Here is a 24137-nt window from a genome sequence, read left to right on the forward strand (position 1 = left end):
AATCGACGTAAAAACTGAGACACAAAAATGTGTATTTAACTTCAGACAGGAAAGAGCAGCAGAAGCACACGCAAGATTGTAGGGTGTCACTCAGGAAGCTGCCAACAGCAAAAGCAAGAGGTAATTGCTCTCAAATCATGCATTTTCTAGCCACAATTACATTGCTTTTTATTTTCCCCACCCCCAAACATTACAGCTGGACATCTTTGCTCAGTAAATATTTTGGCTAGCACCTGCTGTTTTACAACATTATGGTTTTCGTTGTCTTAGGATACGGGAGGTGCTGTAAAATACTGAGTCAGGAACGATATGGAGTCGAGGATTATAAAAGACTAACCATGTTCTCATCAAACTACCTACCACTTCATTAGTTGCGAACTAATTGAGTGTGACTTTGGATGATTACAGTAAATGATTTTGTTTTTTGGGTGTGAGATGCATTAAAGGGACTTTTTGGGCGTTGAAATAGAATCAGCTTGAGGCTAGTCTTAGTTTTGGGCCTTGTTCATAAAACACTCTTCTGTGAAGTTATGTTAGTTATGTTACTTTCCTGGAAAATAAACTATTCCCTTAGCTGTCGTCACCCAACTTCCCATCACAGCCAAAATCAAGTCTCTTTGGAGGCATCTTCGAAACAAAAGTAAAAGACTGATTCGGAAGAACAGATTTTAAAAAGCCTGCTGACGATCCTGCTCTTATGGATGTGTGCTGCATCAAGAATATAATCATACTAGGACAATCCGCTCTGGGTGACATCATAGTGGGCTGACGTAAGAGAGAAACCTTTCCACGAGGCATTCTCAGCATTTTGAAACCCAGGTATTTTGTTCACAGCCGTATTCCAACATCTGTCCCATCTTTTTCTGAGACTCTGGCCATGTCTCAGATAGTAATTCACTGTATTAACTTTGTAGGAAAGTCAGAAAACATGGAAAAGCATAATCTGGCCTCAATAAGGCATAGCAATGATTTAATAAAACATGTATGCTGCCTGAGATGAATGAAAACTGAAAACAATTTGATTAATGTTTGTTTAAGCAAGAGCTGAGTATAGACTTTGAATATGAACTATTGTGGATGAGTCGCAGATAAAAATGCCTTTTTGGACCACTTTTTAGTTAAGAAAGGGTTGTCTAGTCTCTGCCTTAATTGAGAATGACAAAGTACATCTTGTCATCCCTCTACAGCTTTAATTACCTATGTTTTTTGTGCTCTAACCGGGACAAATGGTTTCCATTTACATGTAAAAGATCACTTTGTTTTTTTATTCAATCTAACACCGGTAAGACTGAACTGTACTGTGGAGTTCAAACAAGCCCTCAAATAAGAGATGCTAAAATGGTAACAACCGCAACTACAAAGCAAATTACTTTTGGGAAAACATTCTTTGACATCTGTCGCCATCTGACAAGATACATCCTCTGCATTACTGCGTAATGTATGAAAAAAACAACACCGGCCAAGACACAGCTGGGGAATTTGGCAGAGGAAAGTTGTTCCACTTGAGAGTGTGTGCTTGTGAGCGTTAGTTTTTTTGCATACATGTGTGACAGAGCAGCTGACTTCTTCCCGCCTGTTTCTACTTTGCGGATAACTATAATGCTTCACAATCCCACTTTCAGTAAGCCCGTCCTCTTTCCTTTCCTCGCTGACTAGACTTGAGGTCCAGTCTCAGATAGCTCTATGATGTGGGGCTAATGGCTCTCCTGTGCCCTCAGTTATTCCTCTGCGGTTTTGGCCCTTTTCGACTAGTACCTACTAGGGCTGTTCGATTTTGCCCAAAAATAAAATCTCGATTTTTTTCTCTCAAAATCCGATTTTCGATTACGATTACGATTATTTTGTGAATTGACAAAAGGCAAAGAAATGATTTCAAATATGCTGTTTTTTTATTGAACATTTGCCCCATTGGGCTTTAAGTGCAAACTTTGCTCTTATTAAACCAAAAATGAATGAATAAAGTGCAAAACTCTGTAAAATAAGTTGAAAAAAAGTTTTAAAAAATATAATAAAATATAAAGTTTTATCTCTGAAAAAAAAAATCAGCAAATCAGCACTTGCAAACATACAGTAAGTTATATTTCCAATTAAATAAAACAAGACATTTTCTAATTAAACTAAACTGGGTCTTTGCATGCTAAATAATAATGCAACCCATGAAGGAGGTAGAGGTGTGTAATGTCAGTCATTACATTTGCTATTCACATTTGCAAGTTTTTTGCAAGGAACACGAGCCGGTCTACCGCATCTGGCTTGAGGGATGCCCGGTGGCATGTTACAACGCCCCCTCCTACACTAAAGAGCCTCTCCCATGGGGCACTTGTCGCAGGTATTGAGAGGTATTTCCAATCATTAATATGTGTGCAGACAAGGTAAAAAAAAAAAAAAGTGAAAAATCGATTTTACGATTTTCACGTTTTAACATCGTTCTAATTACATAATCGCGATTACGATTTAAAATCGATTAATCGAACAGCCCTAGTACCTACTCAGCGCGCCCCGGCTCAGGACGGCTCGTCAGGCCTCGTACCGCCTCCACCCGCTTTTATTTGTCCTCGTTTGTTTTTCGACACCCAGGTGAGAAGTGGGCAGGTTGGGGTGAAGCTGCTGTGACGTACTCGATTGCGCAACCCCTTTGTTTGTGTCGGCGCTGATGAGAAATCAGCTGGAGCCGCGAGCGGCTGAGAAAAAAACAGAGCGCCTGGTAGAACTGGTCGTTCCTTATCGCCGGTCTACATCCCTTTTTAATTCTCTTCTCAGCCACCAAGTTTATGAACATCTGCACCTCAGAGTTGGATCACCAAAAAGACGTTTGTGCTGTATAATAAAATCGCTGCGAGTTGTTCTCGCGCTGACTCCCGCTTCCTGATTCAAACGTCATACGGCCCCGCCCCCCGACCAATCGGTGGCGTGGAGGGTGATGACGTCAGATACAGGGCCGACTCAGCACGCTCAGAACCTCGGCAGAAAAGGTACAGAAAAAGTATATACTTGGCCAGCCTTTACCCGTCTCGGCCCGTAGTGGAAAACAAGCAAGACGGGGGCGTAGCGAGTAGAACCGCGCAGAGTAGGTGCTAGTGGAAAAGGGCCAAGGCTTCACCATGTTGTTTGTTTGGTGTATAGAAATACAGTTAAGGTCAAAATGTTTATCCCCACTTAAAGGGGACCTATTATGGCATCTAATACCTATTTTAAAAAGGGCTTGAATGTCTTAAAAACAAGCTTTTGATTGTTTTTGCTAAATAAATTAGAAATTCAGCCTCTGAGCCATGTCTTTATCATCCCATTCTCTAACCTCATTATCAATGTGGGATTCTGAGTGGGCGGGGCTATGATAATGAGGCTCTGTGCTGATTGGCTGCCTGAATGACGCGATACACTGCTACGGAAAAATGGCGGAAGCTCCGGCCGGCGGAGTTAGTTGTGGGCGTGGTTTCACGCATCGGAGGCCAACCGATGTAAATTGTGCCCGTCGTTACGTAACGAGCCCGATTCTGAACGGCTCGTAGAATCCACATCCCACTGGATGGCTCATCCGGGCGGCTGTACAGACACTGCAGAATTTGGTTGCTTTCCTCCTTCTCTGAGTTGGCAGGCTGAGGGGAGACCACTTTATATATGTTAAAGCAAGAGAAAACGTGATTTTCATAATAGGTCCCCTTTAATGAAAATCAAATATAACTTAACTTTTCAATGAACATTGCTTTAACCAACAGCGTTTATAGTTTATTTGGTTCCACAAGAACAAAGACAAATATCTTTTAAGCTGATATATTTTACTGATGCAAAGGCCAAAATAATTGGCTTTTGGACAATTAGTAATAATTAGTGCAACCTTTGTGACTTACACGTGACATAAATCTCACAGGGTAATTCCTAACTAAATTGACGTGACATTTGAGGAATGATAGCTCCTTTATGCCTTTCATCTAAATGACTTTGTTTCCGAGCCTGGACATTAACCTTGAGCTTCCTACACATATTCTCGATGGAGTTAAGATACGAGCCCTGATAGAGCCCCTCTTGGATCAAGCTGTGGAAAAATTGAGTCAGGGTTAATGGTTAGGGTTAGGATTAGGGTTTATGGTCACTGTCTGTGGGAACTCCGTTTCTTGGGTTGGAGGTCTCTTTCTTCCGTCATCAAACAAAAGCAGCTTCCATGTGTCTCAAGTTTGGTCTCAGAGCAAAAGACAAAACTTCCTGTTGTGGAAAAACCTATTAAACGCTTTTTAATATGTATGGACTGAAACTGAGTGTATCTAAGTTTCCAAGAATAACACTTGAGAGATGAGCCAGATTTCAGTAGATTTAATTAAGTAGTTGGATGCAAATGGGTCAGAACATACATCAGGTGTGTCGATGCAGAATGACAACAAACAAAGGAAGCATTATGATTTTAAAGCATAAATTATGATTCATTCTTACGATTCTGCAGACTCAGTTCTCTGTACAAGGCTACATTTGCTCTTCACAGTAGTTTTGGTTTAATCCAAGTGGCCAAGTCAAAATTTTCCATCACACTTCCAATACTTCTTCCTGAATGACCTCACAACATCAACATCAACAAATAATCATCTTTGCATACATTGGGCTCCTTGACATCTCTCACTATAGTTCTCCCCAGTTTATTTGAAAATCCATATTTGTTTATAAGATAAATCGTCTTCATGTACTGTAAATCCAGCTGTTGAAGACAGTGAAACCCACAAGTGACAGTACAGTCTTCTCGCTTCAGATGAGCCTCCACTATCTTCTGAGAGTCCCAGGCTGATTTATTTACTTTTTGGTGTAAAGTTTCATTTTGTATGAAGAAAAACATTATATAAATAAAAATAACATGCATACTCCTTGGTAGGGGTGGGTATTGGGAAGGACCTCACGATACGATACGCATCACGATACTTGAGCCACGATACGATACACATTGCGATATCCCGATTATGCGATATCCCGATTATTATATTCTACATAGTTCACCGAAAAATTTAAAAATGCATTACACATCTTAAAATCCAAGTTGTATATATGTACATCAGATGATAGTGATGGATCTTAAAATCCGAGTTGCACGTTCATCAGATTATAGTGACAATTCATGGCACAAACTGAGTCAAAACAATGTTTTATTATAACTATACAAGCTAAAGTTACAACATATTTGTATATGTTTTTCATATTATTTACATCATATGAAATTAACATTAAATTTAGTATGAGGTTGCTTTAATTATGTGGAAAATGATAATAAACACAAGAAAGATGGGTACTAAAACCAAGGACAGGCACAGTGATCATTCAGTATAGATATAAATCCATAAATAAATAAACCTCTGTCCATTATTTTTCATTTTTTAAGGACAGGCAATTGTGTTATATAAAAAATAAATTATAAAATGAAATAAAACGTGAAATAAAACCTGAGCTCAGTGCAGGGCCCTCCCAGGTTTGGTAGAGAGTGGCAATGCCCAGGACTGTCACTTAGGTAGGAGCACTGGGTGGTATAATGGGAAAAAGATCGGGGATAAAAAAAAAAAAAAAATCGATATTCAAATTTTGAATATCGATATTGAATCGGCTGGAAAAGTATCGCGATATATTGCCATATCGATATTTTTGCCCACCTCTACTCCTTGGGGAGTAGAGGTTAAACTGATTTAAAGCAAGTGGTTTTGGATTGAGAGAACCTCTCCTTCTCCTCTTGGGGGTTTTGACCTGGTTAATTTTGCTCCTCACCTTAGTGCTATTATTGTGTTCACACCAAAATGAACGCCACCGAGCAAGAAAATTGACTGTTTTAAGCAGCCTGTAGATGTGACGGCACCCTGTAAGTAGAGCAAATGTGGATCTGCATGGTGGGACGAAGCTTGAACGTGTGTAATTGCCCCATTACTTTGCTTTCTTTTTCAATCAAGCAGTTGTTGGATTTTTTTTTTCTTTTTAAAAAGGAAAATTGTAAGCACCTGAGATACTCTATTCTCAATCTCTTTATTTTTATTTATTTTTTTACTCTCTTGTCCTTGGCAGAAGAGGTCCCCCAAGGAGGTCTGTTGAGTCATGTGTGTTTAGTCCACTTTAGTACATTACTGCGATTACTGCAAGATGGTGATGAGTGTTGAGAGAAGAACGCTGGAAAAAAAAAGAAGAACGCTGGACGATCATTCACAGCTCTTTTATATTTTCAGATTCTCTGTTAAATCCATTTTCTTTAAAATCTGATTTCTGTAAAACCCACTCTATCAAAATACACAATATGAACATCAGTAAGAGACCATTAAGACATGTGCTTTATTGTTGAAAACTGCATTGCGTTAGTTCCATTCCCCCATTTCTCTGTTGCCGAGCTGGTCCGCTAAATTTAATTACATACCACATGTTGTACAGGGAAGCGGTGACCTAGTTCCACTGATTTATAAAAGACACTTGTAGTTCCACTCTTGAATGCCATACACTCTACCCAGTTGGATCTTGTTCAGGTTCCCTTTGTCTCTCCGATCAGCCTCACTGCTACAGATTCATACAACAACCTGGTTCTGGCTGAAAAGTGATGAGGGAACTTCTTGCTAGTACCGTGATGTATTAATAAAATTATATATATATATATATATATATATGTGTGTGTACATACATACACATACATAAAACACAAAAGCAACAAATTAATCTTTTGGGAGAGTTGTGTATTGAATATCTGAAGCCAGTGAGGCTCCAGGCATTAGCAAACTCACTGTTTTGAAAAAAAAAAATTTGCACTAGCTGAGGCTTCGATTTGAATTCTGGCTCGTCTGCTATGCAGCAGCCCGGAAATCCCAGTGGTCTGCAGCTTTACTCCAAACCTCGCTCTGGGGGGCTCCTTTGCTGAGATGCAAGCATCACCTTTGAAAGTTAAATGTGTGAATGCACTTAGAATTTATAAGTGTCGTTACAGTTGAGACTGTGTGACGGAGACTGAGTGGAGTATAAAAACACACATGAGGAGTAAGAATGCGTCCTTGCGTTACTTTTGTCAGGACACTGGAGCTTCCCTGCAACGATGGGGCTCTGCTGGCCTCATTCTACTGGCATGTTTTGTCAGCTGTGATATTCTTCAATCACTAAGCCAAGTACATTGTTGGAGCATTTAATTTCAGACTGATCCGCAACAACACACACAGACAGAGATGTCTGTCCCGCAGTTCATCCCGTCTCATCCATGTGGACTGATCCAGAAATCTGCATGTTGTTGTTAATAAATGTTTATAACAAGGCTGTTTAGCCTGAGTTTAAGTAACCCTGTGGTCTAATCCCAGCTAAATTTGGCTATGATGGTAACTATAGTAGCAATATTTGGCTGTATGGTCTTTTGCAAGTGTTTCAGCTGTTTGTTCTCTGTTCCAGATCTGCAGCTGGTAAACTACCAACTGGCTTTGTCATGGCTGAGAGGAAGCTGAACAGTTTTGGACGGAGTTGGATGGTGGCAGTCATGCTTCTGTGCAATCTTACAACGGTAGGACAACCTATACACACAGGATATATAATATTCATCATGAGATACACTTTTCCATATTCTGAGCTGTTCCTTGTTAATTTATCATTTTTAACCAAGACGACCATACAGTAATGACTTATCTCCACTTTACTGTGCACACGGAAGGGTAATGGCAGTGGATGTGTCAGACACACATCTAGGGCTGGGCGATATGGACCAAAAGTCATATCTCGATATTTTCTAGCTAAATGGCGATACATATCTCGATATTTTTTCTGTGCCTTAATTGGGGTTTCCCCCAAAGCATTATAGCATAGCATCTCTGTTAGCTTCATTTTTTTCTGAGGCAAACCCTTAAAAAAACAGTCAGTTTTAATACAAAGCCTCGTGCCAAATGTCACACAGGTACCTTTATTAACAGAGGTCTGCACAATATCAACATGTATAAAACAAATGAATAAAAATAAACTGCCTGCATATATAGAATAAAAATGCTTCTTGAATAAAATAAAACAAATATCCCTTTCCTGCATAACAATTAAATTAAAATACACTGTGCAATTAATACAATGTAGACAGTAACAGGCAGACTTTTCCACTGAGGTTGACAGTTGTGCAAATAACAAAACATTTGTGCAAATCTCAAATAAAACATTCAAGTCAATTTGTCACAAAATAAGCTATATCAAAATCATTTTAAAAAAAAATGTAAAAAAATTTTTTTTTTATTTTTATTTTTTAAATCGATATAAACAATATTGTCTCGTACCATATCGTGTTTGAAAATATATCGATATATATTAAAATCTCGATATATCGCCCAGCCCTACACACATCCTTCGCAAGTTCAATGGCAACCAGAAATTGAGTTTAGTCGCAGTTCCTCGACTGACCACTGGGGACTCTCTCTCCAAAAACGAGTCGATCTTTACTGACCTTTATGTTAAAATCACCATGATCTTCAATCATGTTTGAAAACATATATTTAATATTATATACATATGAAATCTTTTTTGTATATATTTTTTTGCAACTCTGCCATTGTGTCTCTTTTTCTCTTAAACCCCACTCTCTCTACTTCCCCATAGTTTCTGGTAAAGGCAAGCATGGAGGTTAATGACACCCAGCAGCAGCACCAAACCAATGTCTACCATGACATTGGACTCACCAGGAACAAGATCGTTACAGCCCAGTTTGAGTGCTATCAAAAGATAATGAAGGACAATACCCAGAGCAGACAAGGTGGTTTTAATATTTCATGATTCTGAATTTTAATGCTGTCTTTACTGAGAAGTTGGAAAGACGTTTGTTTAAAACGCTGTTTGCTTAATTGCTACAAGTGCTTTCAAATGGTGTCTGATAATAGTTGTCAGTCTTTTCAGCTGAATTTGAATGTAAAACAGTGACTCATAAAACCATTCAGACCTGAGAAATGTATCTTTGGTTTTAGAGTCTATGTGTAATCGCACTTGGGATGGCTGGCTGTGCTGGGAGGACACGAGAGCAGGAGTTGCAACTGAGCAACACTGCCCGGATTACTTCCAGGACTTCGATCCGTCAGGTGAGATCTGCAACACTGTGCTCAAACATACCGCATCTGGTTTCAAGTTTGGCAAAAAACCAAGTTAAAATAGCAATAGGTTGTGGCATCCTGACTCAACCCCCCATTTTTGAGGCGTGGATGCAAAGAAGAAGAGAACCTTATTCCAGTAGTGAGAATTGAAAAGATTTGATCAGAAAACGTCTCAAAGACACATCAGCGAAGTCTAAGTTTGGTGTTTTATAACGTAAAACATGTCCTCTTCACAGGCAATACAGTCCGGTCAAAGCTAACAAGTCAAATAAATGTATACTAATTTGAGTTTTATCTTATTAGGATTTGTATATGTTGCTTGTAAAGTGACAGGATTATTCGCCTTTTGTTGTGGATCTTTATGGTCAATTTGTTTCCATGTGAGCAACTGTGTAAAAGGATCACTGGGTTCATTAAATAAGTTACTGTACTCACCCTCCTCTGTCTGCCTTTTATTTCAAAAGACAAAGAGCTCTCGGCATATGCGCTCTACCTGCATATACTACCTGAAACACAAACACAGCTGCACGAAAGCCGTCAGAGTCCTAGTGAAGCAAGGACACACAGTTTTCTTACAAAAGGACACAGGCTGGTCTGATTTCCTGAAATTCTCCCTGCAGAAATGGTCACAAAGATCTGTACCGAGAGCGGCCACTGGTTTCTGCATCCAGAGAGCAACCGGACATGGACCAATTACACTCGCTGCAACGAGCACACCAACGAAGGCAGAGTGGTAGGTAACATCACAAAAGGCCATTACCACATACAGAGTGTAAATACCTGGCTTATGATTAGACCTTTCAGTAAATGCTTGTACAATTACTGTACATTTGCAGTGACAACACAATCGTGAAAGGTCATGAACGTGCATCTCACCTGTGTAAACCTCAGTAGTTATTTCTCATACATGCAGAGTAGGTAATGGAAGAATCTAAATACTAATGTTGCTTTTGCACTCAACATTCATGCACTCATCTGCTTTACGTAAAGCAGATTCGACCCTTTAGTGCCATTTATCGAAACCTAAAGGCTCATCAGCACACAGTACACAAGTTGCAATCTGTTCTGCACAAGCAGAACAGATCAAATTAAGCAATTTCCGCCTCTTGTTTCCTTCCAGACTGCAATGAATCTTCTCTACTTGGCCCTCATAGGACACGGACTGTCGCTGGCCTCCCTCTTCATCTCCCTCGCTATATTCTTCCATTTCAAGTGGGTCAACATCTCTGATGTCAGCACGCTTCATTGGCAGAGATTGTTTTTGTTTAATTATGAGTCTTTGCATGAATCATCAGCGAAGCGAGGTGAAATAGTGAGATGCCCACCCCCCCGTTTGTCCTCTTTTTGCAGAAGTTTGAGTTGCCAAAGGATCACCCTTCACAAAAACCTCTTCTTCTCTTTCGTCCTGAACTCTGTGGTCACCATCATTTCGCTGACGGCAGTAGCAAATAACCAGGAGCTGGTGCAGAGGAATCCGGTTAGTTTATCCACATCACTCAGTTTATTTAGACATTCCCCTGCTGGTTCACTTTCCACTACAGCCGTCATCGCTTTAAACGTTTAAAATGCCATAAATCAGCTGAGAAGCTTCTCTAACGTTGCGCTAATCAGTGCGGTCACCGTTTGTATTCACAATGTGATGTTATTCTTTCTCAGACAAGCTGTAAAGTGTCCCAGTTTATTCATCTGTACCTCTTTGGCTGTAATTACTTCTGGATGCTGTGTGAGGGGATCTATTTGCACACCCTCATCGTGGTGGCTGTGTTTGCTGAGAAGCAACACCTAATGTGGTACTATCTCCTCGGCTGGGGTGAGTGGGAATTTAGCAACCAAAAAAAAGAATTAACGCTATATAAGCATTTCAAGCATTTTTTTTTAACTTCATTTCTCCCTTTATTGCAGGCTTTCCACTTATTCCAGCTTCCATCCATGCCATAGCTCGGAGTTACTACTACAACGACAAGTAAGTTAACATTACCGTAACCAAGGCATTGTTTTGCTGCCACAGGACCGGTTACACTCGCTGTCATTGAGAGAGAAATCAAGGCCCAATTTTGGTGAAAAGTGATATGACAATGTTGCACATTGGCTCTCCACCAGCCAAAGCCGAGCAGAGGTTGGGTGATGCAGCAGAGCAATAACCTGCAGCTCTGTCAAGTAAAATCCACCACAGAATGGCCTAAAAAAAAGATTAGACTTTTGGATTGACCCAGTCAGAGCACAGACTTAAACCTCTGGAGATGCTGTGAAATGACCTTATTAGAGACATTCATACCAGACATCTGAGGGTTCTTTTTCTTTTGTCCTCCAGCTGATTGGTTAATGGCTGTTTTCAATATACGAGAAACACGAAGAATTATAAATGTTTGTGTTTTATCAGCTTAGGCACATTGTTTTTTTCTGTATTACTGTGACTTAGATGAAGAACAGATGATCTCTTGTGGGCTCACATGGTTTTGTAGTATTTTGCCACTGTACATAGCTCTCTATTTTACTGTAATCTTGTTTAGTATTTGGGCCGAGGTTTAGATGAAGATATATTCTGTAGATCTCTGTGGAATAGATTGTCTAATGTGATTTTATCTGCATTTTCCGTTTCAACATCTCCAATAGAGATAACATTTCCTGTGATCCACTGATAAGGTTGTGCAAACTTTTTTTTTGTCTTCTACGCCTCTCCCTTTCAGCTGTTGGATTAGCTCCAAAACGTCGCTACTCTACATCATCCACGGTCCCATATGTGCTGCACTTTTGGTAAGAGGGCTCACTCTTCCTCTAAAACTACTCAGCCACAGCAGATTCAATCTCAATATTTTGTCAGTCTTAAGTCAAATAAAACATTTAGATTTTTTTGCTCCGTCATGGTATTTTCTTGCACAATCAGCTCAATAGCACGTTTTTGCCCTCCTCTGAGTGGACGCTGTGGGGGGCCCACAAGCAGGACATAGCTTCATTGCATGTTTAATTGTACTTTTCTTGTGAAATCAATTCATCTGCCCCTCAGAGGACCCACCCTGTGGTCCCCAGGCCTGTGTAGTTTTCTAGGAATTCACCTAATCAGTGCAGTGGAACGTGCTTCAGAGAAAACTAGTCCCTTAAGACTCTCTTGGCTCCAGATGTTCAGTGTCAAAACATGTTTATATCGGTTTGTTCAGGTTTCAGGGAACAAACAATGTTTTGATGTTGGTTTGGGCCTGAGATTTTTTTTTCTTTTTCAAATCAAACACTTACTTTCAGAAGTGCCTTAATGTGACATGGCTAATTATTTCTAAAACAGGATCAGGAATGTGGGAATCAGGACCTTCAGATCAGGTACTAATGTGTAGAACCTGCTAGAGTGATTGGTGGAAGCCTTCTTGTTTGGACCCCAGACATGTTGGGCTATGTACTCTATTTTTTTTTTTTTTTTTGTCTGCATATATATTAATGGTTAATACCAAGTTGGTAAAAACCTAAGGCATATATATATATATATATATATATATATATATATATATATATATATATATTTTATGTATATAATATATATATAAATATATATATTTATATATATCATATATATATCATATATATATTTTATGTATATATATATATATATATATATATATATATATATATATATTTTATGTATATAATATATATATATAAATATATCATATATATATTTTATGTATATATATATATATATATATATATATATATATATATATATATATATATATATATATATATATATAGATAGAGTTGTTGTTTTTTTTGGGTTTTTTTAATGTGAAGGGGTGGGGGGTGCTGCTAGTCTGAAACTAAAAAAAAACACTGGGAAACGCACAACGGGCACAGAAAAAACAAACAAACAGACACAAGAACAGGCAGAGACACAAGCAGCAACCATTTCAGGTCCCTGAGGCTGAATCAAAAACAGGGCCATGTACTCTTTAATAAAGTGTACGGGGACATTACACCGTATCCAAAAAGCTTTCTGCTCTTTCGAGGCCCAAGACCAATTAAAATAAACTCTTAGCCTATATCCTTAATTCTGGTAAAGGATGTGAAAAGAACTCCCATTTAATTTGGATAACCTAACTCTTATGAATGTTCTCACATCAGACACCTTGAACTAACATCCACTGAACAGGCAAGTCATACAGTAGGTAAAACTGGTTTGACCACAATTACAAGAGGCATCGTAAACCTTGTATTTGTGGTGGGAGAAACGTCATGTTGAATGTTTAAACATACTGTGAAGCCACCTCCCACAACCTGAACATAAGCTAAAAGTTGACTTTTCAGTGGGGTAATTGTCCATAATACTGATGCAAATCCACCCAAGAGTGGACGAGGAAATGAGATATGTATAAATAAAAAAAATGTCATGATCTAGTCAAAACAGATTGATTACCATTAAAATAAAGCACTGTGTGCAGAATAAACTATTTTGCAAATATCATGAAGTCTGTTTAAGAGATTGGTGAACAATTATGCAATAGTCTCTTGGTGGGTTTCCATTACGCTTTTTCAAAACAAAACCATTCTGAAATTGGAACAAGGTACCGCTGCGTGGGGTCCGGTGTTACCGTTGAATGGTAGTTTTTTCTTCTTTTTTAGGAGCACAACGCTCCTGGAATGTCGTCCTGTGAGACTTCTCTTCAAAATAAAGTATGAAAAAGATCCCGACCGCAAAAAAGATGGATGCATCTTTAGTTTTGGACAAATTACTCCAACTTCCGTTACTAATGTTGCGAAATGGTCGACGGAAGATGAAGGCGGCAAATGATCATTTAAGTTATTATTCAAAGGCGAACCCCTTGTGTATGCAGTAATGCATGATGGTTAGGAAGGATTATAGCACAAAATCTTGTCATGAGGCCAATAACCAGCTGGAAACTAAGGGGTAAATCCACAAAGAATAGATTGCGCCCGCAAATAGCGCTGGGAATTGCGCTGCATTTGCGCCCGCAATTTGCCCTGCTTTAAGGTCCTATTCACAAAAGATTTTGCTCTAATGATATACCGGAGCAAACACGTCCATAAAGTTTTGCGGCTGAGTGCAATTTGCACTTGTCTGAGTGAGCGGAGCTGTTTCCAGTGTTCTCCGTATTTCAGCACACAGATTGGTCCATAATGAAAACTGCAGAGAGCACAATAGCCTCAACTTTCACGTATTTGTACTTCTAGTATTTCGCATGTAGATAGATAGATAGATAGATAGATAGATAGATAGATAGATAGATAGATAGATAGATAGATAGATAGATAGATAGATAGATAGATAGATAGATAGATAGATAGATAGATAGAACCTTATTCATCCCCAAAGGGAAATTCAACCGTCCAGCAGCTCATCTAAACATAAAAATCAACATCAACCACACTTCCATTCAGACAATAAAAGCACATTCATAATATAAAAATAAACATATAAGGTATTTAAACAAATATCATGTAAAGTGCAAACTAAAATATAGTCCAGTTGTGGCAGAGGTGAGTGTGTGAAACTGAGTTCAGGACGAGTTAAACAGTCTTATTGCTGCGGGGACGCAAGGATCTCCTGAACCGCTCCGTTCTGCAGCGCAGTGAGAGGAGCGACCGCTGCAGAACGGAGCGGTTCGGGAGATCCATTGCGTCCCCGCAGCAATAAGACTGTTTAACTTTAGCTATAAGCTAATAAGCTAATGAAATGTCAAATGTTAAGAGGCTGTGCGCATTTACGCACAAGGCACAGCACCAGTAACTTCATTAACACTGGATCGGGATCAGATCAGGATCTGATGGTAATTCATGTTCTGTGTTTTGCTACACACACCTACAGGTCAGCTGTTAAACACACACATTCTAGATTTATATGTTTATATGGTGGAATTGTTTGTAATAAAGCAGCCCCTATGTATGGATGAATCCTGAACTCCGTCCTGTTACTTTTATTTTTAAATCCGATAAGTCCACAACCCCACTTGATCTGATTGTCTACAGTCATGTCTGAATGTAGATTTCACCCTTAATATCATTCAGTATCACACAGGCTTGAATCATATTGAATAGAGAGAGAGAAACAGAGCCGCAGTGAGTTTGCGCGCAGTTTAATACACGCTTTTGAAAGACGGTATTTGCTCCACTATTTTTGCGTGTGGCAAATAGCGCTGGCCTTTCTGAATTAGGCGCTTTTTGCAATGAGGCTTATTTGCATAGAAAGGGGGCAAATACCTAATTTACATGCATGCAAATGGCACCGGCGCAGACTGCCACTATTTGCTTGGCAGCGCAGTTTGTGGAGCAATTCGCCCTTTGCGGGTGCTTTGTGAATTAGACGCTCTCTTTTTGTCTCATTTGCACCGGTTTAGCCGCCGCAAAAGCCGCGCAATCCTTTTGTGGATTTGGCCCTAAGTTTTGATGGTTTTGGATTGAGTGACAATATCACATGCGGTGATGCCAGAGACGTGATGAATGCAAAAAAGACACTTTTGCACTAAACTGGACTATCAAAATGTATAAAAACCTTAACATAAAATAGTATGACGTTTTTTTCAAATTTCTAGTTTTTCTTTGCGATAAACAGCTTTTGTGCAATTCTAGTGTTAATGGAAACACGACTTCTGAGGCAAACATCGGGCTTGCTTTTTCAGAAAAACCCAAAACATTCTTTGATAATCTTCTAGGTTGAATAAATTATTGAAAAGCTGTGTTGGCTTTGATCAGGATCATTAACTGTAAGTGGATTGAAAATGTGTTGGTCCAAATCCATCCATCCAACAATTTCTATAAGGTTACTTACTTATTCCCATCCATCCATCCATGAACTTCCTCATATCTACGATAGTCGAGTCAGGGTTTTTTTCCATGACTTTAAATATTTTAGCCACACTCCATCCTTATTTTATGATTTTTATTGACCAGTTAACTCAGAAAATTACCATCCAATTCATACCACTCGTTGATAATATGCACTCCGTAAGGTACACATGTAATTGATCTATGGATTTCCTTCGTCATTAGGTCAATTTGTTCTTTCTATTAAACATCGTACGAGTGCTCATCACCAAGCTGAAGGTGACCCATCAAGCCGAGTCCAGTCTCTACATGAAGGCGGTGAGAGCAACCCTCATCCTGGTGCCTCTTCTGGGAATTCAGTACGTCCTCATTCCCTACAAGCCCGAAGGACGGGTTTCCTCTGAGATATATGACTACATTATGCACATACTAATGCATTACCAGGTGAGGCGAAGGTCAATGGCCACTATTAAGGCTTGAATGACATCATATTTTTTACTTTGTGACTGTGATCACCTTTGTGTTATGTAAATGCATTCAAGCATTTATTTTTAGAATGGTATGTCATTGTTTCCTGTGAGGTTCTGTTGTAATTTAGCTTGTATAAAATCTATTTGAAAGCTTGATACCGGGGTTTATCTTTCCTCTATTGAAAGAAGTATTTATTTTTCTGAAATTGAAATGTTTAACCTTATTATTTCCTTAGCTTTTAGTAAAAGCCCAAAAGCCCATGAGCAGGTTCTGTGGATGTTGTACCACACAAAAGAGAAGATAAAGAACAGCAGGAAGGAAGGCTTGAATTATCTGAACTGAAAGTCGCTGAGATCAGTTGGATGTTGACATAGGGTTATTCCATCACGCTCATCTTTCCCAGCGTTGAGCAGTACGGGAAAAATGTGTTGAGCAATGGGTTCAAATAGCTCTTAAAATGCAGTTCAGATCACTTATGTTTCACTGCTTCATAACATTTTATGCCTGAAGATGCCTTCAAACCAATGACTAAGCCATATCATATCACTGTTTTTATTCCAGGGTCTGCTTGTGGCCACCATCTTCTGCTTTTTCAATGGAGAAGTAAGTCTGGGTCATGTCCTTTTACTTGCTTTTATTCCTGAAATGCCTCCACACTCATTATTGCTCTGTTCCCTGTTTGTGATCAGACGTCGGCAAGACAAGCCCTTCCTCAATACGTGTACTTCTCTGTTCTGTGTACTTTTGAAATGTCACTGTCCAAGTGCTATTCCAGTTTAAAGTTTGTGTCCATCCAGTTACGGTTGTGCTCTTGCAACGCCGCATTTTGCATCTAAAATAATAAAATAGGTTATCAAGGGGCTAGGTTATCAAGATGGATCCTATTGGATGTTTTTTTCATTTTAGCCTCCACCAATAACTCAGCTGAAATACAAAAAGAATAAAACCCATTTAAAAAGCATATCATATAATGTAACAGTTGTAAATATTTTGATTGATTGAATTTATTTATTTAAAACAGGGACAATGCACAAAAAAAACATTAATCTTGTAAAACAAGAAGAGATGCTCTGAGCCAGGTTATAGCAACAATTGCTAATTTCCGCCTGTAGTCCCTGGGCAGGTAAAGTGCTAAGCAGATACAATATTAAGATTAATTTAAATAAGACATAATAACCATAATATTTAAAAATTTGACAGAATGCACTAATAAATAAAAGCACGGAAACAAGAGCGCCAAATCATAAAGTGCACAATAGAAACCAACAGCACATACACTCTCTCTCACTCTCATCACACATTCAAACACATACAATACACAGATAACAATCATCCTCATCCTCAACCACACTCATAACCAGACACATACACACACTCACATAATACTCAACAATGTGTGCAAACTTGCTTACTTAGTAACCAGCGCTTTGACAAGCATGAGAATGTGTGAGGATTTGTACATAGAATAAGTTCTGTGGGAAGGACATTCCACTGACCCATGGCCACACAGGAAAAAGAAGAGCTGCCAAACTGAGTTCTACGTTGAGGAATACTACACTCACCCCTCGTAACAGATCTAGTTAGACGTACTGTGTTTTCAGAGCAGAGTGTCACAAACTTTTTCAGAGGGGGGGCATAAGCATTATGAATAATTTTGTGAAGTAGACAAACATTTGAGTGTATAATCAAATAAAATAATATTTGGAGTTCAGTCACCAGTTTATTAATGCTCAGTTATACTGCCGCTGCTTTTGAACACGGTAGGTGTTAGCCTGCTGGTCGAGCTGTGAAGGGGCAAGCACACAAGTACCCTGCTGGTCCAATTACAGAAAGACCAAACGGCATTCATCGCCTTGCCCGCATCATACTTGCAAAGTATATGTTACCAATTACAGAAGTCCAAACTTTGCGTACTTGGTATTGAGAAACAGTTGTATTCTCCGCCATCACGTACTGTGCGGTGGAGAAGGCTTTTTCCCTTCACATGTTTAGTTCTCGTGTGTCTGTCTTCTTGTTCTAATTTTAAAAAGGCCACAGACTGTAAACCCATTGATCTGTATATAAAAATAAGGCTTGTTTTTGTTTGAAGTGAATGGGCTTACAAGATTCTCCAAATTATTTGCCTTTGATCTGGGAACAGAGAGCTAGCACATGTGGCACTTTACTGCTCTTTCACATAAGTTTGCTTCCAAAGTGCGATCCAATCCTGAGCTCGTTATACACTCAAAGAAGCAGAGCTCTCTTACATCCATAGACAGGAACATGGGTTCAGCAAATGGATTCACTTAGAAGTTTAATCAAAACCTGCCGTTCACACAGTTCTGTAGATACAGTCCAAAGAACATGACACATCAAGGTGGGATCAAATCCACAAGACACAAATTAAAAACAGAAAGCTTGTGCAGCATCCCCTGTGTGTTACTAGCAATGCTCTGCAGAAGCTGACATCAAAATATCACAATTAGAAATAATGAAAGAACAGAAAACTACATAACGTTGCCTATATTTGATCTGGTATGCCATATTTAACCTCTAATGTAACACTTCTGTCTTCCATCTCCATAGGGATCGGTAGGCTGTTCCAACATGCCAACACGAAATATTAAACTTCACTGACACTGAAGTTTTTCTTAGACATAAATATAACAAGAGACCAGTCATTTCAATTAGAAAAAACACTTATATATATATACTTATATATATATATATATATATATAACACTTTATATATATATATATATATATATATATATAACTTGATATTGATAGAAACTAGACGCATGATGGCTGTTAGAGTAGCTTAGCATTTAGACTGGAAAAACTGATAAATTAACAAGGCTGATTTTATGTTATATATTTTATTTAATTTTTTAGGAGGGGGGGGGGGGGGGGCTTAGACAATTGTTTTGGGACCATGATGAATACTAGTATTTTGGTCTGTCAGGGATTAAAAGATATATAAATAAAAGGCCTTTTTATTTTTTTGCCTTACCAATCATTTTCAATAGAGAAGTTACTAAATTACCCCAAGCTTGGCTATGAACGCACCGCTCCTCACTTTCAGTCAACTAATGATTTCACAAGCAGTTCTATTAATATCTGAGATGTGGTTTTTCTGTCCAGGTCCAAGGAGTTCTGAGGCGGCACTGGAACCAGTACAATATCCAGTTTGGCAGCAGCATAGGGAACCACTCAGACGCCCTGCGCTCAGCCTCCTACACAGCGTCCTCCATCACGGAGGTGCAGGGCTGCTACACCATCGACAGTCACACAGAACACATGAATGGCAAGAGCTACCTCGACACGGACAGCTCCATCTTAAGGTCGGACAACCCCTTCGCCTGACCGCGACCCTCTCTCAAGACTCCATCCATCCTCCCAGCCTTCAGAAGATGTGCAGCATGTTTGGAGGGAGAGTCACCGGCTCCCACAACGTCAGAGGAAATGAGTGGAGGAGGAGGATGGCGCACACTCGGACTCTCACTCTGTCGCACCCAAACGGGCACTGCTTCTCCTGCACGCCGTTTGTCAACTGAGTTGTTTCACTTTGGACCGTAACGCATTCTGATATTCATAATAATAGTTGCAGTTTTTCTACCCAACAAAATAGTTTTTGAATGGACTAAGTGACTGCTATTTTGTTTTTTATCCTTTCAGCATCATGATGTGCACAAGAAGCCTATGAATACACTGTACTTTTTTTTTGACACTGTTAGTGCCATACCAAGAAATCTTGCCTCTTATTTACTTTTTTTGCAGGAAAAAATTCAAATGTAGATAGAACATCAAGCAGGTGCATCATAATATATTAAAACTATATTATATTGCTTATTTTACATGTTAAACTTAATTTATCGAACCATATTTTTAGTTTATTAAATGAAAACAGAATTAGGATCTATTTCCAGCAACACAAACTTTCACAGCATTCTTGTGCATTTCTTCGGCTGATTCTGTACGTGCAGTGCAGGGCTGGACCCAAATAGTCCCATATTTGTCAAAACATTTGTGGACATGCAATGATTAATTTAGGAATGAAACGACAAAGAAAGAGCCCTCACTCCATGTTGGCCGTAAATGTCATCTGCAGTGATGCCACAGTTCATTTCAGCTGTTGGGAGGAAAGCAACACGGCATTCTGCTCAGCGTGCTCGACAGCTGTTACGGGAAGCAAAATACAGGATTTTCGATGACATTTGACAATTTGCTGCTTTTGATTTTCACCCTTACTAAACATAATGCCACACATAGTGAGCCTGTAACTGCAGCAGAGCTCCCTGACGAGTCAGGGCTGTCCCTGCTGAACCAACGCCTCGGCCGTTCAAGTGAATATTGCTTCTCGAATACGTATCACACATTTTTCCGAGAATATTCACAATCACGCAGCCAGGGCCAGGACACATGTGGCATCCGCGGTGCATTCGCACATGCATTGTGCACGACAAGTAACTTCCAAGCCTTAATTTGGCAGAAGGTGGGCGCGGAGGCCTAGTGTGGGGGTCCGGGTCCAGAGGCTCACAGGCGGAGCCCAAACCTCTCAGAACCTCATTCTCGGTGCGGTTCAGCTCCAGGTACCAAACTATACTCCCTAGAAGGGTTTCTTGTCCCTGCAGTCGAAGCCAGCAATATTTGTTCTCTTCCCAGTCCATTATGTACTGGGTATTCGGGCCAGCCCGCCTGCAGTCACTGCAGCTGATGTACAGAACCACATGTACACATCATTTGCAGAGATCATCATGATGATGCTGATGTTGGACCTTTATTTGTACCAACATGTACAAAACACAAGATAGCTGTGGTGCCACTCGGTGGCTTAGTTTCATCATAGAAACACCATTAAATAAATAAAATAAAACAGGGAATTCAATATTTTTTCCACTGCACCTTGTAAGTTACATTTAAGGAGCTGGGTTTGTTGGACATTAACGTATCACATTCCCTTTTATGCCTCACTGCCATTTTTGCTCTCACTCTTACCAAATACAGTCAGGTATCACTGAGATGAGTGTTGTGACTGAGAGCAGCACAGTGTTTAGAAAATGCAGAATTTTGTGTGTTTTAAAAGGACTTGACCGAATGAATGAGAGTGTTTTATATATAAAAAAAAAATGTTTCAATTTTAGCACCGTGCTCACATGCTTTTAAAACTGTTATGTAATCTGCTCGATGTCATTCTGCTTCTTCACAGTGCTATTTTCTGTGTAAGAGGATGGTTTTTATGCCTCATTTTACTTCCAGGCCTCATTTTCAAGGCCACTTCAAAGCTATAATAATTAATTCAATAAAGTATCTTAAGTTAGTCTTATATTTGTTTACTGCAAAAAAACAAACTTAATTTTGGATTAGAGCCTCCGTGTTTGGCCGAGTCAGTGCACCAAGGCTGGCTTGATTACGTTTGCAAAGTGTGCATCTTCTCCCTTGTGTTCAGTCAAAAGCATGCTTTAAGGCCAGTATGGAGGATTGATTATTTTATTGTTAAAAATCCAGGAGGCTGGAGAAGCGGTATCAATTGAAGTGCATTAAAAATGGATTCAAATTTGACGTGGAGTAAAGAAAGCACGTTTCCTGCAGCAAATGAAGCAAGTCAAGACTTCTGGCACCAAAGAGATAGAAACTGGGGATGAAAGAATAACCCAGAGGAGTTTAGCTCCTCACAGCTTAGTACATAAAAAAAAAGGGGTCAGCTTTCATTCTGCTTTCAATGCCGTTTTTAAGGCTTTGTGCTATTTTTCTACTGTGGACGTACAAATCAATTCATTGCTTTTTTTGCAATCTGTTTTTTTTCTTTAAATAAATATATCTAAGAATGTGCTGAAAAATGGAGAGGTGGCCACCCAGCCCAACTCTGAAGATTATTTTTATTTTTACCCCAGGTGTGGGGCAAAGATAAGACAAGGGCAACAGTGCTGAGTTCAGATGATGATGCTGCGTTACGGTGTCTCGCTTTGTCAGGCTTAACTATCAGAGGATGTACCATGCATCATTTTAAAAAAACACATTTTCCATACTGCTGGGAATACAAGTCTCTATCAGCTGATGTAAATACTTATATGAATCCAACATCTCTTCCCAGAGACTCTGAACATGTGAGAGAGTGTGTGCATGATTTATATATATATGTACATATACAGTATTTATGGAGTATGCTATACTCAGAACCAGGAACTCTCAACATGCTACTGTACCCGTTTCCCTCTCACCTCTGTTGGGTTATGTAACCTCTCTAATTTTCCGTGCTCGAAAAGCATGAGGCGGATAAGCTTGAACTGTCCAAAGAAACCATCGTCCAACAAAGAATGTCAATACCATTTAGACTGATGACTATTTGTTTACCTGGGATCATGCGCATCACCGTTTTTCAGTCTTCAGTACAACTGTGATGACCTACAGTAACTGCACAAACCTAAAAGTGACATACATGGACAACATGTGTTCACGGTGTTTAAAGCCACAGATACTGTGTGCGATCAGCCAGCAGCATAACTTTTTGTCTTTCATGTCAAATCTTTAGGACAGTTTCTACATTTAAAAAAAAAAAAACCCACCCACCCTGTATTTATGGCCGTCACTGTACTGCTTTAATTTAATGATATATTTGCAGAGACAGAATTTTGACGTTTTCATCAAAAGTCATGTACTGTTTGTGATGCATTAAAAATCATTTATGAAGTAATTTCATCCAAACTGTGGAAAAAACCAGAAGCTTTTGGCAATTGTAGTAAATCTTGTATATCATTCACGTTGTATATTTATGTGTGAAATGTTTTTTTCATTTGACTCTTCATGGAGTTTGTAAAGTCCCCCAGTGACACTTTGGTAAAGTATTGTGAAGTATGACAAAAGCACTGAGGACAGTGTCTGTGGTGTTTTGTCTATACTGTACTGTATCTACCTTCGATGGTCTCGACACGTTGACTCCACACTGCTGTTTGAATGTAAATGGTTCTCTTTAAGTTCTGGATGTGAAGAACGTTTTCTATATATCCATTGTATGATTGAATTAGACAATGTTGCTATCTTATATGTATTTGCCTACCAATACAGTATAGCACAGCATTTGCCTTGACTCACTTACATTTTCAAACACAATTTTTCTGGGACATAAAGAAAGAAAATTAAAAAAAAGATTCTAACATTTACTTTGACTTAATTGAGCACACCCCCTGATAATCAGTGTCTAATGTATTTCATTTGTTCTACAATGTTTTACATCTATTTTTGAATTCCACCTCCTGCAACACATAACTAAGAAAATTGGTAGCCTACGGGAAAAAATGAGAATTGCACTTTTTTTTTTCTTTTTAAAGCAACAAGACTAAAAGTCAGGCTCGGTGATTGTATGGGGTCATATAAGTGCTCTTGACTAAGGTCATTTTTGAGTTTTGAGTTCAATACAGAAAAGGTACACTGAGATTTTAGAGCAACATAAGGTGCCAGCAAGACCACGTCTTTTTTTCCCAGGACTCCCTTACATTTTTCAGCCTTTAACAAGAAAATGAGAACTGGGTTAAGGCCCTGTTATGCATCTGTCTAGAACACTGGAGTTGAAGCATCAGGTTGGACAAATGCTAAAATAAACAAAACAGTTGCCTCAACTAACCAAACTTGCCTATCAAAAAATAAATAAAACCATGAGACAATCACTTACCTTCCTAACTACAAAAACAAACCAAATTAAATATGCAAGCAGCGATGAACGGGCCCTCGCACTCACGGCCACCGCCCCCCATAAGCATATCAGAAATGACACCACCCACGACTTCCTATGTCAAACCATTCAAAAGTTATAGCAGAAAAAAGGGACAACCAATCAGAAGAAGGGGCGGGGCTAATTCAGGCCAATGAAGGTCAAGGACTCCATAC

General features: G+C 39.2%; 1 protein-coding gene across 1 annotated transcript in view; it reads left to right on the plus strand.

The window, feature by feature from the left end:
- Positions 1 to 23409, plus strand: part of LOC133446104 (calcitonin gene-related peptide type 1 receptor) — a 51551-nt gene extending 28142 nt beyond the window's left edge. Inside the window, exons 2-13 of the mRNA XM_061723891.1 lie at positions 7375 to 7483; positions 8554 to 8707; positions 8916 to 9026; positions 9659 to 9771; positions 10159 to 10250; positions 10389 to 10515; positions 10695 to 10848; positions 10941 to 11001; positions 11726 to 11792; positions 16029 to 16247; positions 16836 to 16877; positions 19398 to 23409. Coding sequence (XP_061579875.1) covers positions 7409 to 7483; positions 8554 to 8707; positions 8916 to 9026; positions 9659 to 9771; positions 10159 to 10250; positions 10389 to 10515; positions 10695 to 10848; positions 10941 to 11001; positions 11726 to 11792; positions 16029 to 16247; positions 16836 to 16877; positions 19398 to 19619 — 1437 coding nt within the window. The 5' untranslated portion in view covers positions 7375 to 7408 and the 3' untranslated portion in view covers positions 19620 to 23409. The remainder of the gene's footprint in view (positions 1 to 7374; positions 7484 to 8553; positions 8708 to 8915; positions 9027 to 9658; positions 9772 to 10158; positions 10251 to 10388; positions 10516 to 10694; positions 10849 to 10940; positions 11002 to 11725; positions 11793 to 16028; positions 16248 to 16835; positions 16878 to 19397) is intronic.
- Positions 23410 to 24137: the final 728 nt, after the last annotated feature.

Source organism: Cololabis saira, chromosome 6, assembly GCF_033807715.1.
Source record: "Cololabis saira isolate AMF1-May2022 chromosome 6, fColSai1.1, whole genome shotgun sequence".
Classification (NCBI taxonomy): Eukaryota; Metazoa; Chordata; class Actinopteri; order Beloniformes; family Belonidae; genus Cololabis; species Cololabis saira.